Source organism: Podarcis filfolensis, assembly GCF_964270895.1.
Source record: "Podarcis filfolensis genome assembly, chromosome: 1".
Classification (NCBI taxonomy): Eukaryota; Metazoa; Chordata; class Lepidosauria; order Squamata; family Lacertidae; genus Podarcis; species Podarcis filfolensis.
In genome coordinates, this window is record NC_139604.1 from 51699600 (window position 1) to 51715203 (window position 15604).

At 45.9% G+C, this 15604-nt stretch overlaps 1 protein-coding gene across 7 annotated transcripts in view; it reads left to right on the forward strand.

The window, feature by feature from the left end:
• CRYBA2 (crystallin beta A2) overlaps positions 1-4471 on the forward strand; it is a 31520-nt gene extending 27049 nt beyond the window's left edge. For all 7 annotated transcript variants that reach the window (XM_083624844.1, XM_083624843.1, XM_083624841.1 and 4 more), the window contains 3 exons: positions 21-162; positions 3662-3804; positions 4197-4471. In XM_083624844.1, the coding sequence (XP_083480970.1) occupies positions 21-162; positions 3662-3804; positions 4197-4344 (433 nt within the window). In that variant the 3' untranslated portion in view covers positions 4345-4471. The remainder of the gene's footprint in view (positions 1-20; positions 163-3661; positions 3805-4196) is intronic.
• Positions 4472-15604: the final 11133 nt, after the last annotated feature.

Below are 15604 nucleotides of genomic sequence, written 5' to 3' on the forward strand. Positions count from 1 at the left end.
CTCTCTTCTCATCTTTACAGCTGGGTGGGGTTTGAGTACCCTGAATACCAAGGACAGCAATTCATCTTGGAGAAAGGAGACTACCCTCGGTGGGAGGCCTGGAGTGGGAACAGTGGCTACAGGACCGAGCACCTGCTCTCCTTCCGGACTATCAAGTGTGCTGTGAGTGCAATAATATACTCTCTTGTCTCTGAAAAAAACACCTGAAAGGGACCCAATCCCCAATGGAGAAGGGTGCCTCCTGGTCTCGTTCCAGAGAGCACAGAGTAAAAGGAAACACAAAACTATCTGGTGGGGCAAAGGGATCCCCAAATGGTGGTGGAAAACAACAATACCATATTTCATTGATCAAGCACCATCTCTTTGAAAAGCACTCTCCTAACCAAAGCTACTTCCAGAACATACCAATTTCATTTGCTGCCTGTAATAAATTAAGTGGAAGCATGACCAAAGAGTCTTCAAGGACAAAGGTGGTTTCAGTGAAACTGCCAGGGGGAGTGACATTAACAAAGCTGAAATGAAATTAACAGGCTGTCTGACAAGCTGATATCCCACAGATGCACAACAGGTGAAGGTGATTGTTTTTATGAGACAAATGAAGTGCTGTTAATTCAGTAGCAAGCAAGCTTTTGAGTTATACAGAGCTCTTCATCAGAACTCTTTTGTTGCGGATTTCTGTATAGCTCCTGTCAGTCAAGTAAAACCATGGCACTCTTTCTGTTTTCCACCTTTTTATTTTTGGGGGCTCAGGGCAAATGTAAAATTATGCTCAGTGTTGAATGAGGGCAAGGACTGCAGTCAGAAGGAACAAGGGGGAAAGGGGTTTGGAGAAGCTGCGGAGATCTCATCTCCTGCATCATTGGGGAGCCTTAAAGATAAAAGCCCATTCTTCAGATGGTGACTCAATAACTGGGGAGGGAAGGGACACATATAAAGTTAACAATATACTTGAGAGGACAAGGCCAAACATGGTTGCAATCCTGCTTATCTTCATGACCTTTCACAAATGAGGGTGGCTATGGGGAAGAAATAGCTTTTATCTCAGACAGGATTGCTAGGTCCAGATGTTGAGAGGGCACTTGCATCTTTTACAGTGGCTCCCAGTTTGGTTTTCGCCATCTTAGTCCTGCAGTGATGAGACAATATTTCCCTTCTGTTCAAAGCTTCATCAGGGTCTGGGGTCCCACAACCCTAATCTGAACCAATGAAAGGCTCAGATTAGGGTTGCCACCTTCAAATTTAGAGAAAAAAATCACTGTGGTAGAACAATTCCCTCCAAGTCCTTCCCCTTGCTTTCACTAAAAGAGTGAGATCGAGGAGAATGAAGAATTTAGATCTCTCTCTGCAGAAGTGCTGTGCGTTGGGGCTTTTATGGCAGCATCTCTGGGTCAGAAGGCTGAGTCCCTTGGCTAGATCAATAAGAGGCCCATGCTGTTTGACAAACAATACACACCTGCAAGCCAAGGCGGTAAATAACTCTAAAATGAACCACATGCTTTGGACTCCTTTTTTGTCTAAAAGTGTCCCAATCCATAAGCAGAGTGGACTGAACTAAGGCAAGCCCATGGGGGAAACCAGGTGCTCATTCACTGTACAGTGCTGGGGCAGGAAGGGGAGACATACAGCTCAGTTTGGCATATGGCTTTGGGGCAAAGGAGCTGCCTCAATGGCAGAAGCAAACTAAATAAATGAATGTGGAGTGGCATATATTAAAAAGCTTCCATAGACAAATGAATAAGTAGGGAGGGGTGCTTTTTTTTAGCATTAAAGTCAGAAAGCTGGTCAAGGGTGGGAAAGGTTGGCATTGAAAAGGAAAGGTTTTTTTTGTTTTTGTTTTTCACAAGTGTCAGCCAGGCTTTCTGGGACAAATGTATAGTACCAACTCCAAACAGGCTATAGCCAGTATGGCATATCACTCCATCTTGAAGAGCGGTTGCTTCTGTTCCTAACCGGGGTTTAAAATCTCTGCACGTCCTCATCTCTGGGCTTTAATAACAACCAGTCAGATTATGTCCGCGCTTTAATAAAGGGGTGTGAGATATCATCTCGTTTCTGGCTGGCAGGATCACTTGGCGGAGTACAGCCTGCAGGAATGGGTGATAGGGGAGGGGGGAGGGGGGATGCAGCTGTGCCCAGTTTCAGTTTTAACCCCTTGAGTCCACAGCAGGATAGCGAGAGACTACGCATCCTGACCACTTGGAAAGCTGGGAGGGTTTTCTTTGCATAATGGATAGAATCCCAAGCCTTTCTTTTCTGCTTGCTGGGGACTATGTTAAAAGGCAGACCCATAAAGATGCTTGACAGTCATTCACCAACAGCTGCTTGGCAGCAGCACATAGAGTGCCCAAGGATGCCCAAGTGAGAGGCAAAGGAAAGCTGTGCAATAGGAATGGTAAGCCAGAGTCTAGGCTGAAGGAGCACAGACATCTAAGGCAGGGATGGGGGACCCGAGGTCCTCCAGGTGTTACTGGTCTCTTAACTCCCATCATCCCTGACCACTGGCTATGCAGGCTGGGAATTATAGGAGCTGGAGTTCAACAATGTCTGGAGGATCACAGGGTCCCGACTTCTGATCTAGGGAAACCAGAGGCAATGGATGATAAAACTCCTTTGCACGCGCTCTCTCTCTCTCTGTGTGTGTGTGTGTGTTCACATGCAGTATCACCACTGTGCACAGAGTTTTACAGTACGTCAAGCAAAATACAGATTCCAGCTCCTGAGGAGTTTACAGTATATGTCTACAGTTCAGTTAGGCTTTGTAGGGGATGGGGGACTAAGAGGGGTTGTGCCAAAAGCCTTATGGGAAAAGGAGGGGTGGATTTTCAAAAGGTTTTTGAAGGGAGGTGGGCCACACAGATGTCCAGTCATAAGGGGAAGCAAATATAAACATTGTGGCATCATCCAGAGGATGACGAGACCTCACATGGTTGAAGGGACTGGCATTAGAGAGGGTAGGGAAGAAGGGAGCAAGTCCATAATACAGATCAGGGAATTTTGGCAGGTGCTGGTTGTGCAGGAAAAGGGCCCTTCAGAGCAATGCCTGAGGAGCTCTACCATCCACTGCAATCTGATCATTGCAATCCAACCTGCCAATAGGACAGTGGCTTAGCCACAAGGGAATAAAGAGAATAAAGTGAAGAAAGGAAGAGCTGAAAGGGAAGGTGGATAAAAATGCAGGAATAGCAAATGGTGTTCTTTTAGATTCAAGGATCTTGCCTTTCTTCCTTTCCTCTGTCATAACTGGCCTGGTTCGCACACAACACTAAGTCATGGTTTATTAAATTATGGTTTAGCATTATGTGTGAACCCTGCGCAGCAGTATCTATGGTTTGTTTACAGCCAACAAATCACCATATGAAACTGTGGTTTATTATTGGCTTACAACACTTGGTTTGTTTTAACTATGGCTTGGTGTTATCTGTGACTCCAGCACCCTTCCATAAATATGGTGTGTTTCACCACCTCGCTGCAGACACTCACCAAAAGACACGAGGCTAGGGCAGCTGGGGAAAAAACCAAATGTTGGAGAAATAAGCCATGGTGTGTTTGCTCATCTGTTAGGCAACTCATGGTGAACTTGTGGTTTATCTGTTGGGTATTAAAAGTCTTTGCCTGTGACAGTCCCACACCAAATCATCCTCCGCTTTAACCTATCCTGCAGAACCACAGTGACAGCAAAGTGACCCTGTATGAGGCAGAGAACTTCCAAGGACGCAAGTTTGAGCTCAGCGATGACTATCCATCCCTGCAGGCCATGGGCTGGGGCAACAAGGAGGTGGCTTCTATCAAGGTCAATTCTGGAGCGTAAGTGATGCCTTCTGAGTTGGAGTGAAGTTGGAAGGGCCACCCGCCCCTCAGGTTCTGTGAAGGGAATCCTCCCATAACCTCATTCTTACTTTGCCAAGAACACCAATAAGCACAGCTAGCTGGATGAACCATGAGCAATCCTGGGATTGCCATAGCTGCCTCCCTTTTTAAAGAGAAACTAGCCCAGGCTCCCGGTCTCCTTCCCCAGTTGCATCCTGACCCTTTTGAGACTGGTTGATCAGTAACAGCTGCTGGAGGAGGAGTGGACCCCCCAAAGGATATGGGTTAAAAAGCAGTGGGAGGGGGGCTGAACTATCCCTTTTTCGGTGTAGGATATACTTTTGGGGCTGGAAGTGCCTGTATTGCCAATGCTCTGCTTTATCCCCTAGATGGGTGGCATATCAATACCCAGGGTACCGGGGCTACCAATATGTCCTGGAGCGGGACAGACAGAATGGTGAATACAAAAAGTACAGTGAATACAGCACCCAGGCCCACACCAACCAGATCCAGTCCATCCGCCGTGTCCAACACTGAGCTGTGTCTTAGCAGCAGCAGCAGCATCGGCCCTCCTGCACTCCACCAGCATCCCCCACACCTGCCTCTGCGCCCAAGGGCCCGCCAAGCAGTAGACCTGCACCTGGTAGCCAATAAAGGCATTTACCAAACCCATCTTTCTTTTTGTGCATCTGTTAATTATTATTATTATTATTATTATTATTATTTGTACCCAGCAGGCTGGTTGGTTTACCTGTGGGCATACAAACCGAGAAAGCTAAGCAGAATTCACTGTCTCTGACACACACAACAGCACACTGAAGGTCCATCCCTAAAGCCTCAACAAGGCACAGACAAACATTTGTTTTTTTACACCAGAAGGAAACTAAAACTGAGCCACAGTAGGATTGCCAACCAATCAGAAAAAGTGGTCTGGTCTGTGCTTGTGTTTTTAAACCGCATCTTCACATTCAGAAATCTGGCAGGGAAGCTCTTCACAGCATGAAGATAAACCTTATCTGCTAATGCCTGCGCATATCAAGCTGCTGTTAATGGCACAGTTACTGAGACCAGCTGAAAAGTTGGCAACCTTAGTTGGGGATCCTTATGCAAAGGCACAATGGCTCATTTTCTTTCTTCCCCTTGTGACTGTGGAGACATAGCTCACTCACCCCTCGCAATGGAAATGGAGAAGTCTGAGGTTCCCCCCTCAGCTACTCAGAATACAGGTTTTGGTACAGCCCAATTACAGAGAAATAGGAGCCAAAGGTTTGATCCAAACGTGAACAGAATCTATTCATAAAACAATAAATGTGGAAAAGACCTTGCAAGTCATCTAGCCCATCCCTGTCTACAATGCAGGATGCAACTGGAGCATTCTTGACAGCCTTTGCTTTAATTAGGTGCATAGCTGTCAACTTTTCCCTTTTCTTGCGAGGAATCCTATTCGGAATAAAGGAATTTCCCTTTAAAAAAGGGAAATGTTGACAGCTATGATTAGGTGTCAGGAACCTTTAGCTCTCCAGATATTTGCTGAACTACATCTCCCATAATCGCTGGGCATTGGCCATGCTTGCTGAGGCTGATGGGAGCTGTAGCAACATCCAGTGGGCCAAATCTTCCCCATACCTGGCTTAAATGTATCCAGTGAAGGAAAGCCCACCACCTCTTTAGGTAAGTCTGCTCCACTGTTAAATGGCTTTTACCATTAGGAAGTTTCTCCTGAGGTTTAGCTCAAAACTGCTTCCCTGTACCTTCCATACATTAGTTCTAGTCCTGTCCTCTGGATGTTATTTCCTAGGTTACATGACCCATGACAAATTATGCAACAAAGAGTGCAGATAGAAGACTCAGAGTTGAATCAAAACAGCAGCACTGACATATCACATAACTTGAACTCAAAAGTGAGCAACCAATTAAACCAACACAGGTCCTTTCATAGAACACCACATCTGCTTCATAGCCAACCCACCATCTGTAAAGTGGGCAAGACTCTCACAAACTTGAAGTAGACTTGTGCACTCCAAAAAAGCCACAAATACCCCCCCCCCCCCGTGGTCTGCTTTACTACCAGATTGGTGTGTAGAAATCAGAAGGTCATTCATTTCACTTGCCAATTCTATACAGTAAGCTATTGCTAAAGGCACAGCTACACAGGCTGGCTAAAGTGGGCAACCTTAACTGGGAACTGAAACTAGGTTTGCTTCAAGACAATTTGTTTTTTGAACATTCATCCTGATTTGTTTTCAGGGAGCATAAAGCAAGTATTATCCCACCCTTTCCTGTAATTCTCATTGGGAAGAGGTCTGATTTTGGGGGGAAGTGGGTTTGTGGTGCAATTCTAACTGTGCCACTGAAGTTTGCTGGTACCGTGGTACCTCGGGTTACATACGCTTCAGGTTACAGACTCCACTAACCCAGAAATATTATCTCGGGTTAAGAACTTTGCTTCAGGATGAGAACAAAAATCGTGTAGCAGCAGCAGGAGGCCCCATTAGCTAAAGTGGTGCTTCAGGTTAAGAACAGTTTCAGGTTAAGAACAGAGCTCCAGAACGAATTAAGTTCTTAACCCAAGGTACCACTGTATATGATTGCATCCCAGCCAGAAATAGTGATGATCTGGAAGTGCCCTAGAAAATGAAAGAGAAACACGAAATACCAGCTGATCTTATTCTCTGAATGAACATTCCCTCCACCACCTAGGCTAAAGCTACCCATTTGACTTCTATTGACTTTTCTTATCCAGTGTATCATCTAATATTCAGATTCGCTTTTGGAATCAATAGATGACCTGCTGTCAGTCCTAGCAAGCTGGGCTGCTACTGGTCACTGCAGGTCACAGTTTAGCATACTGTCAAAGAGAAAGCAGGCTCTGGGTGGGAATTGTAAAATGCACAAGCAGAGTGTCTAGAGGTTGATAATTTTTTCCTCCTGACATGGAGCCTCTTGTCCCTAATCCCAGTGTTTTAAGGTTATTGGAGTTACTTGATAAAATGCAAAATGCATTCAGAGGGATTCTCTTTTTTATTTCTTCATTTGTTCCAGGACAAAGAAGATTATTAGCTATACTTGTGTATGGATTTGTTGGTCTTGAATTGGGCAGCCCTGAGTTAGTAGTCACTACTCTTGGCAAGCACATGTTGGCAAGACATTTGTTCTCAGGAATGTAATGAGCCTCTGCAGACTCTAGGACAGTTCATGCCATACAATAGATTTGTTAGCTTGCAAGGTGCCACAAAATCTGTGCCATTTTTGCAACATTGAATGAAAAGAAACTCAGGTGTGGCCTCTGGTGAAAAGATCACGTCTGATTGTAGGTGCATGGCTCCTTTTCCCTCTCCAAACATCCCTTATCGTGAACCTTGGCAAGCCTTACATAAACAAGCCTTGCCAACAGAGCTGCTTTGAACTGAATTGACTTTGCTTGCTTGGGGCTCCTCCCTCCAGCAAAACACTGCCAGGCTCCACCTTTCAGAGTCAGCCACATCCGCCCAGGAATCCGGCACTGGGCGCCTTTCGTTTGCAGCGAGGAAACCCACCCAGAAGTAAAGTGGGGGAAACACTAGCAGCCGGGCTTCCCTTCTGACACTCGGCTGCAATCCATTGCATGCCGGTTACAAATAAATATCCCCTCCCTCTGCTTCGATCCATTACACCGGGTCAAAGGAGGAGAGGATGGGGACCAATTCCCACCAAGCCCCTCCTCTGCATCGATTGATTTGGGGTGGGGGAAGCGTCCCATCTCTTGACTCAGAAAAGGGTCGGAGTCTTGTCTTGCAGAATTAATCTCCAGGTCCCACATTTTTCTGGAGTCTAGTAATCTGCCCTCGCTGACAATACACAGGTGGTACCTTGGGTGCAAGTGGTACCTACAGATGTCCAAGAGCAACAGTTTTCATGTGAATGCACTTTTCACTCGGTAATCATGCAATTAGCTGGGCATGACTGATTCATTAACTCCTCTGGGGTGGTAACACAGGGAGGCAAAACCAGGGGGTGGCAACCCTTCCACAAACAGTATTTTGGACTCAAGGATTATTCCTGGGGGACCTATTACCTGTGGTGAGATCACTAGTTCTACTTACTGATCCACATAGCATACGCATCAGAAAGGCACAGACCCCCTTGCTTCAAAAAAAGGGGGGGATGCCTGTTCATCCAATGTTAGTAACATTCCTATAGTTTGAAGATTATATATAATATATACAGTACTGGATATGCTCCGAAAATACACAGCATATATGCTATTTAACCTTCAATGTGCTCAAAATACCCTGATGAATCCCCTCACCCGCTGCTCTGAAATGGCGTACCTGCAATAACATTTCCAAGCATTACTTGAGCTTCCAGCTGCTCAGAGCATACTGCACCTCTCTGACAACAGCCACATGCACACTACATGTTTAAAAGTGCTATACCATCACTTTAAATCGCCATGGCTTCCTCAAATATTTCTAGGAGCCCCGATTGTCCTCACAGAGCTACAGTTCCCAGGGTGGTTCAATAACCAGTCCCCTCTTCCCAGGGAGAAGAGGGAATTTGTGGAAAGCCATCATGGACATAGCCAGGATTTTTGTTGGGGGTGGGGGCTGGCAAAGCTGTAGAGCTTTTGAGAAATCAAAGTTGTTGAGCCCATGGAAGTCGCCATGCCTGTTTAAAGTGGTACTGTAGCACTTCAAATGTAAGATGTGAATGTGGCCAATATTTAGCTTGTCCTCGTGCACCATGCAAACAGGTTTGGAAAAGCTGGACTACTGTGCAGTGCAGGAAAAAAACTCAAGAAAGGGTCTTGAGGGAAAGGATGGGGAATCTCCTTCAGCTTGAGGGCTGCAGTCTCTTGGGGAACTTTTGGGGGGCTTCATGCCAGTGGTGGGTGCAGGGCAGTTGCAAAAATGGCCAGAGCTACAGATGCACGTTTCCTTTATACAATAAGCTACACAAGCAGTTTGCACCTGTGAGCACACACTTCTTTTCAGGAAACAATTCAATGACACATTCTGGCTAAACACTTGAAGAGAGTTTGGAGCAGGGCCAATGAGTGGCATTACCTGGGAAGCAGTGTGGCCTAGCGAGAGCCCCAAGGGCGAGGCCTGGAGGGCCACATTCAGGCCCTGGGCCTGAGGTTCCTTCCTCCAGGCCTATAGTCCTGCAGCTGCCCTATAAATGTGAACTTAGGTCTGTACTCTGTCTCATACTTAGGCTCTGAAGAAATACCCTTCAGCCTCAAGGAGCCGAGGCTCAGTCCCCACAGTTAAGAGCTGCCCCTCTCCTGGAGTCCATATACATATGGAGTTACATATTCCTCTTGAGCTAGAGGAGCATAGCAAAATTTAGCATTGGAAATTACTTTTATTATTATTTATTAAATTTTGTATATCACCCTCCACCTGCAGATCTCAGGGCAGTTCACAACATTAAATTACAACATAAAAAACACAAAATACATAGTAAAAATAAGTATAACTTAAAACATAACATAAAACAAAACTATCTAATAAATCTAATGCCACACAGGTACAGTCCAATGAAGTTCTTCAAAGTCTCCTTGGCTAACAAAGAGTTAAGCATGTGCTTGATTGAAATGGCCTGCATATTTGTTTGCTTCCCTGCTCCATCACTGTAAATAATTAGAGGGCCTCAACCCATTCTTGTTTTGGTTCTTCCGATTTCTGATTTGCAATCACGTATTATGGGGTAATCACCTATTTTCTGATAGAACTCATGAGCTGTGAACAACTGCATACAGGTAGAAATTCAGTGGGTTTCTGACACCGTACTGCAATGTCTATTTGTCGTGCAGCTGCTAAAAGTAAAGCAGAGAAGCCTTGCCAAGAAAACAGGTGGCAGCCAGATCCGTTTGCATTACTCAACATGCCCTTTCAATCACAGGGCACATGTGGGCTGCTCCTTAGCACTTTCCCTCTGCCCTGCCTCCAATAAGGAAGTGCTTGCTGCAGGCCTCTCCCTATGCACAAACATTCCTTCACACACAGAACGTCCCACCCCACCGGAGCTCAGCTGGCCACCCTCCCTCCCTTTTGCAAGCAGGTAGCATACCTGAGGCTTTCCTTGCCAGGGCCACGTCAGCTTCTTCCCTGAGCGGGCCCACAGGTAAGTCGAAACAAAGCTGGGGGCAGATTATGCAGTGGGCGTCTGCTCCAGAGCCTCATGCAGGAGTTAGAAGTTTTGTGTTTATGGTTTTTTTTTAAGGGATGGGAAACTTGCACCTATTCAGGGTCTCTGGGCACAAGATTGCTGTTTTGTGCTGGTGAGAATAGACAGGTCAGCCTATGGCTAGAACCTCATAACTAGGCTGTACTCATCATTGGAGTAGACAGATTTCTTTTCCATATGTGAGTAGAAGTGGGGATGTGGGGATTTCAATCCATCACAGATTTGTGACTGAGTGCAGAATCAGGGTGGCAGAGATGATGGTTTAAAGGGTGCACACAAAATACACTTGGGTGAGCTTGTATCATTTATAATTTCCTTTCACTACACTTGGACAGCCTAAAAATCACTCTCCTATCTCCCCCTGCCCTGTCTCTGGAACCTGCTCTGTTTATTTGCCTTCCCTGATCCAAAGCCTTTCAGCCTGTCCTCTATACAAATTCGCAATCCAGTTGAGGTTAGGACTTAACACTGATGACCTGGAAAAACTGTCTGCAGACAAACGTCTGCTCCCTCGGCCAGTAAAGCGAAATGAGCGCCGCAACCCCAGAGTCATTCGTGACTGGACTTAACTATCAGGGGTCCTTTACCTTTACCTTTTAAGAAGACAGCCAGGCTGGTGCCAGTGTGTTTGGAGGAGTGTGGTTCCAGCTCTTGATCAGCTATGAGATTCACTGAGTTGGGTTTGTCTCTGTATAGCTTGCCCTTTGGGGATTTTGGCAAGGATAAAAAAGGGAAATAATATGCTATTTGATCCATCTACACAGAGGTGATTTGCTTTAAAAATGGAGGTTCCAGAATGCATGTTTGCCTAGAAGCCACATCATCTGAAGAGAGGGATCGCCTTTTCCTGATCCCAGAAATATTGGGACTGACCATGGTCATCTATAGATGAGAGAGAAATGTACTACTTATATATTAAAGTTCCCTGCTTATTGTTACTGTACATGTTTCAAGGCTGTTTGTATAGCCTGCAATTTCATGCTTTCATCATGCAGGCACCAATTTCTTTTTATTTCTTTTCCTAGCCCTTATGGTTACAAATTGTGTGGGCAATACCTGGAAAAAATATTAGAAGCCTTGTGGAGCATTGAGCAGGATTTGCACTGGTAGAGAGGCTCTCTAACCAGCAGAATATGAATATGCAAATGTGCAAATATATGCAAATTTGATTATTCATGTTGTAGAATTTGGGGGTGGGGTGGGGTGGCTGGTGAAATCTACCTTAGTGTAGATTTTCATTTTTCACACACAGTACACACAGTCTGCTGATTTTAGACTGGAGTGGTAGCTCTCCTTCTTCCCCTGTTTCTTACTCAACCTGGGTGCAAATTGCAAACAGTTAATAGCCCCAAGTTGTGTTTCTCCTTCACACCATGCACAGGGGTTAGATGTTCTGGAATACCTGCGCCACAGCAGTGGCAAGTAGATTTCAAGTTTGCAGGATCCACTTTGTTTTTTCCTGGAACCTCAAAGTCCACCAGCTGAAGTGCAAAAGAGTGGCTTAACTGGGGGCTGTGCTGGACATACGCTTGGAATTAAGGGATATGGCACCTCTGAGTGCATGTCTCAGCCCAGGAATAGAGCTCACGGTCCTTTCATTCAACAATCCATTCCTGGTTTCCTACACACTCCCACTTCACAAGCTTTGTTTCAGCAACCCAGCTTGGTAGAAAGTCATTGCCAGTGTTTTTTTTCTGGGGGTGCGTAGGGGTACACATACACCTAAACATTTTGTGAATCTTTTTACTTTTGTCCATTTGCTGTATTTATTTTCCCCGATTTGAACTATAAAATGGTGTTTTTCTTGAGTCAAAAAGAGTACGCAGAAACAGTTTTTTTTTTTAAAAAAGCACTGGTCATTGCTATAGTTAAACTACTGAGAATCAGAAATTCTTGGTGATCTGTTTCATGCAAACTACCCAGAAAGCTATTGGTAGATCCTAATTTACCTTCTGCCCTCTCTCACTGTGGGCAAATGACCCTTCTAGCCCCATTGACATTTCTCCTCAGAAAAGGGATGGGGAACTTGGGTCTCTCTACCTGTTGCTAAACTGCAACTCCCATCTTCCCTGACGGGCCAGTGGAGGTTGGAGTCCAGCAACACCTGGAGGGCCACAAGTTCCCCATTCATGCTCCTGAGCCACCTGTCTTAGAAGTGGATTCAACAGGGTAACGTAGATCCTCCTGATGGGGTAACTGGAGCCTCATAAAAAAAAAAAAATGGCGCAACACCAGCTCTACAAGCCAGACCATTGTATTCACCACCATGAAAGGGAGGGAGGCTGTAGTCACTATCTCACATCTCCTTTGCCTCCTCAAATGCTGCTTTGCTTCTTATGTCTCCAGAGACTGTGTGGAAAGCTTTGGGGGATCGAGAACCCAGTTCCACCATCTTTAATCTACACCACATATCCTACCTGCGCTGGGCTTGTTTTCAGTTGCCTGCGGCTGATTAATAGGACTCAGGCAGCTAAAGCAAGTCTGGGGCATGAAAGGAGAGCCCTCCATTTGTGAAAGATCAAATGTAGCAAGCTGGAGAAGATGCACTTGAGCCAGGACATGGAGCAGGACATAAAGATGGCACAGCTGTGGAACACGATGGACCAATGGATCACAGGGCAGAGACGGGTGGAACTCCAACTCCCATCAGCCACAGCCAGAAAACCAATTGTCAGGAATGATGGGAGCTGCAGTCCAGCAACATCCGGGGGGAGAGGTGCATAGGTTCCCCATGTCCGCTCAGGGGTGACAGGATGTGAGTGGCTTGTCTGGCTTCCCAAATAGGTGATTTGGAATGACCTGGACAAATGGTTTCTGTATACCTAGAATAGGGAAACTTTTTCAGCCGAAGGGCCACATTCTCTTGTGGACAACCTTCCAGGGGAGGATCCACTTAACTTCCCATTCAGAAGTATCCCATCTCAATGTTTAAGAGGCAAAGTGCCTCTTAACACATAGTAACAGAAATAACAGATGAAATGGAAACCTTGGAATACGACATCATTGGTTATCCAAGGATATTTGAGCCCTGAACCCCAGACCCTTCCAAATGAGTATGTTTCCATGAGGGTCCACAAGCAGAAGAGCTTGTCTGCCTGTGGGACATCCTCTGTGCAGGAAACCCAGCCTAATCTTTTTCTACATACAGAGAGAGGTGAATAGAGGACACTTTGCACATGTTCAGAGGCATGCCACCTCCCAGTCAGCTTGCATGTACAGAAAACCATTAACAGAGGGCATTAACATGAGATTCCTGAATCTGACAACAGTTTCTTAAAGAGGTTCTGATACTTTATATCAGGCCCCATTTCAACATCTGAAAGGATGTCTCTTGCAAACCACACAGAACCATTAACATAGCTTGCTGTGTCTGTTCTGGGGGCGATCTCTGAAGAAAGGCTCCTAGCAAAGGAAGGATGTCCATTATGCCCATATATGGGAAGGGGAAAGGAAATTTTTGCCATTGATGTATTAAAACATTGCAAGGGAGCCTGAAATAACAAATCTCTTGTCTTACCACATAAACAGCACACAGCAGCCTGTTCCCACGCAGCTAAGCTGCCCTGACAAGGTATCATTTGAACATCACATTGTTATTTTGAACATCACAGTGTTAATTTGCCAAAACCAGCTAATGGGCCTTGGAATTCAAATGATTAAAGTCCTTCCAGTCCCCCATAACAGCAACTAGCCCAAAGCTTCTCAGATCTTCTGTGACAGCAAGCAATTCAAAGCATGCCTCCAGACTGTACCAATTTTCAGGAAGGATTGGAGCCCTCTGCCACCCTAGGACAGCAGATCCACTTTATGCAGTTAGGAAAGTGGCTGAAAAATGCACTGAAAAGTGTGGGATGAACAACAGTAAGATGCATGAGCACCCTGCAAGCAAATTGGGATGAATGCCCACTGTCATGAAACATATCTACAAACAAATCAAAATGAATGTTCAGTAGAGACTGAACATATTGTAACCTCCATGAAAACTTTGTGTAAACAAATCAGGATGAATGCTCAACAAACAGATTGTGTGGAGGAACCCTAAGCCAATGACCAACAGTGGCGCTGTGACCCCCGCCATTGCATAGGCTGCATTAAGACACCAGAGAAGACCAGCCATCACTGACCCATTGTCCATACGCAGGAATGTCATGAGATTACAGATTAGTGGCCCACCAGCACTGATGTTATATTGCACCAAACACCATATTAAATCAAGCATCCATCTTAACTTAGCCTGGGCTATAAGCATGCTAGCAGTTATACAGTTGTTGTCTTGAACCCCTGACCTACCTAGCAGCAAGTCAGTAGTCCCCAGTCCAGTGTCAATCCACAAGTCCAAAGTCCAAACCTAAGCACAGAAATCCTGGAGCCTTCAAGCTGGGATCCATCAACATGAACAGACACAGCCCTAGAACTCTGCTGCCCTTTGTATGCTGATTGTAGCATCTGGGCTTGACGAGGCATGTGACCCTCATCTTTTTCAAACCTACTCCAGCTGAGGAATCCCATACCTCCTCCCAGAGCTATCAAGCCCCACCTGACCAGCTAGTGAACTGGGCTGTGGAACCTTGCCTGCCTCAGCCTCCCTATGCCTTAGAGCCCACCATGTTTGTGGAGCCAGGGGCCCCTCTGACTCTGGTGATGGGTCCTGCTGCTCTGGATCCTGTGCACTGACCCCTATGCCCTTGTCAACCTCCTTCACCCTGTAAGTACTTCCTACACCAAATTCCCCTTCCCCAGCTTGTCCCAGTGTGTCCCAGTTCATGACAGCTGTCCTTTAAGCCTCTAGTTACATTTTGTTGCAGGCTAATGAGAACCTTTGGGTTGGCCTGCAAACTGATTCCTACTTCGGTGAGATTTAACTTGCTTGTAGTGATGGAAGATGCGGAGGGAGATCCTGTGTGCAAAACAACAAGGGCAATTTTCATAGCAAGGGGGCCTGTTGCTATTATTTTTCTGAGATTAAAAGTAAGAACTCAAAAGAGAAAGGCAAGGAAGCAGATAGGCATTGGTCTTTCCAGATCTCTCATTTGCCCACCCCATCTTCTTTCAGCTCTCTGAACAAGAGCGTAGACAACGTGTTGTTTTCTTGCTGCCTTCTGATGCCTTGATAGTGTGAAATACATGCATTTCCCCTTATTTAGCCACTAGATGTCTCTGTTCTGTCTGCTTGCCCAGACAAGGCACAGTATACAGAACCTGGGGGAAATGACAGGACCTAAGGAGGTAATGCCCAACTTTTGTGCATGATATGATGATTATTGATTCATAAATATTTTGCCCCCAAAAAAATTAAAGGTAGACTGTGGTTCTGTATTCTAACAGGGGACAGGATAGAGGCTCTTTGGCATTTTGGCAGAGAGCATATCAAACTTGCCAACTTGCCAACTCCAGCCTGCATTCGTCAACCACTCTTCTAACCACGTTTCTGTAGAAAACTCTTCCCAACCTGGTGCCCTCCAAATGCTGGTGGACTACTGCTCTCATCAGCCCTGACCTCTGGCTGTGCTGGCTGGGGCTCCTGGGCCTGGAGTCCAACAGCATCTGGAGGGCACCAGGTTAGGATAGAGCCTTGGCAGCCCCTCCCCAGAAGCCAGTGGCAACTGGTGCTCATTGGTACTTGCGG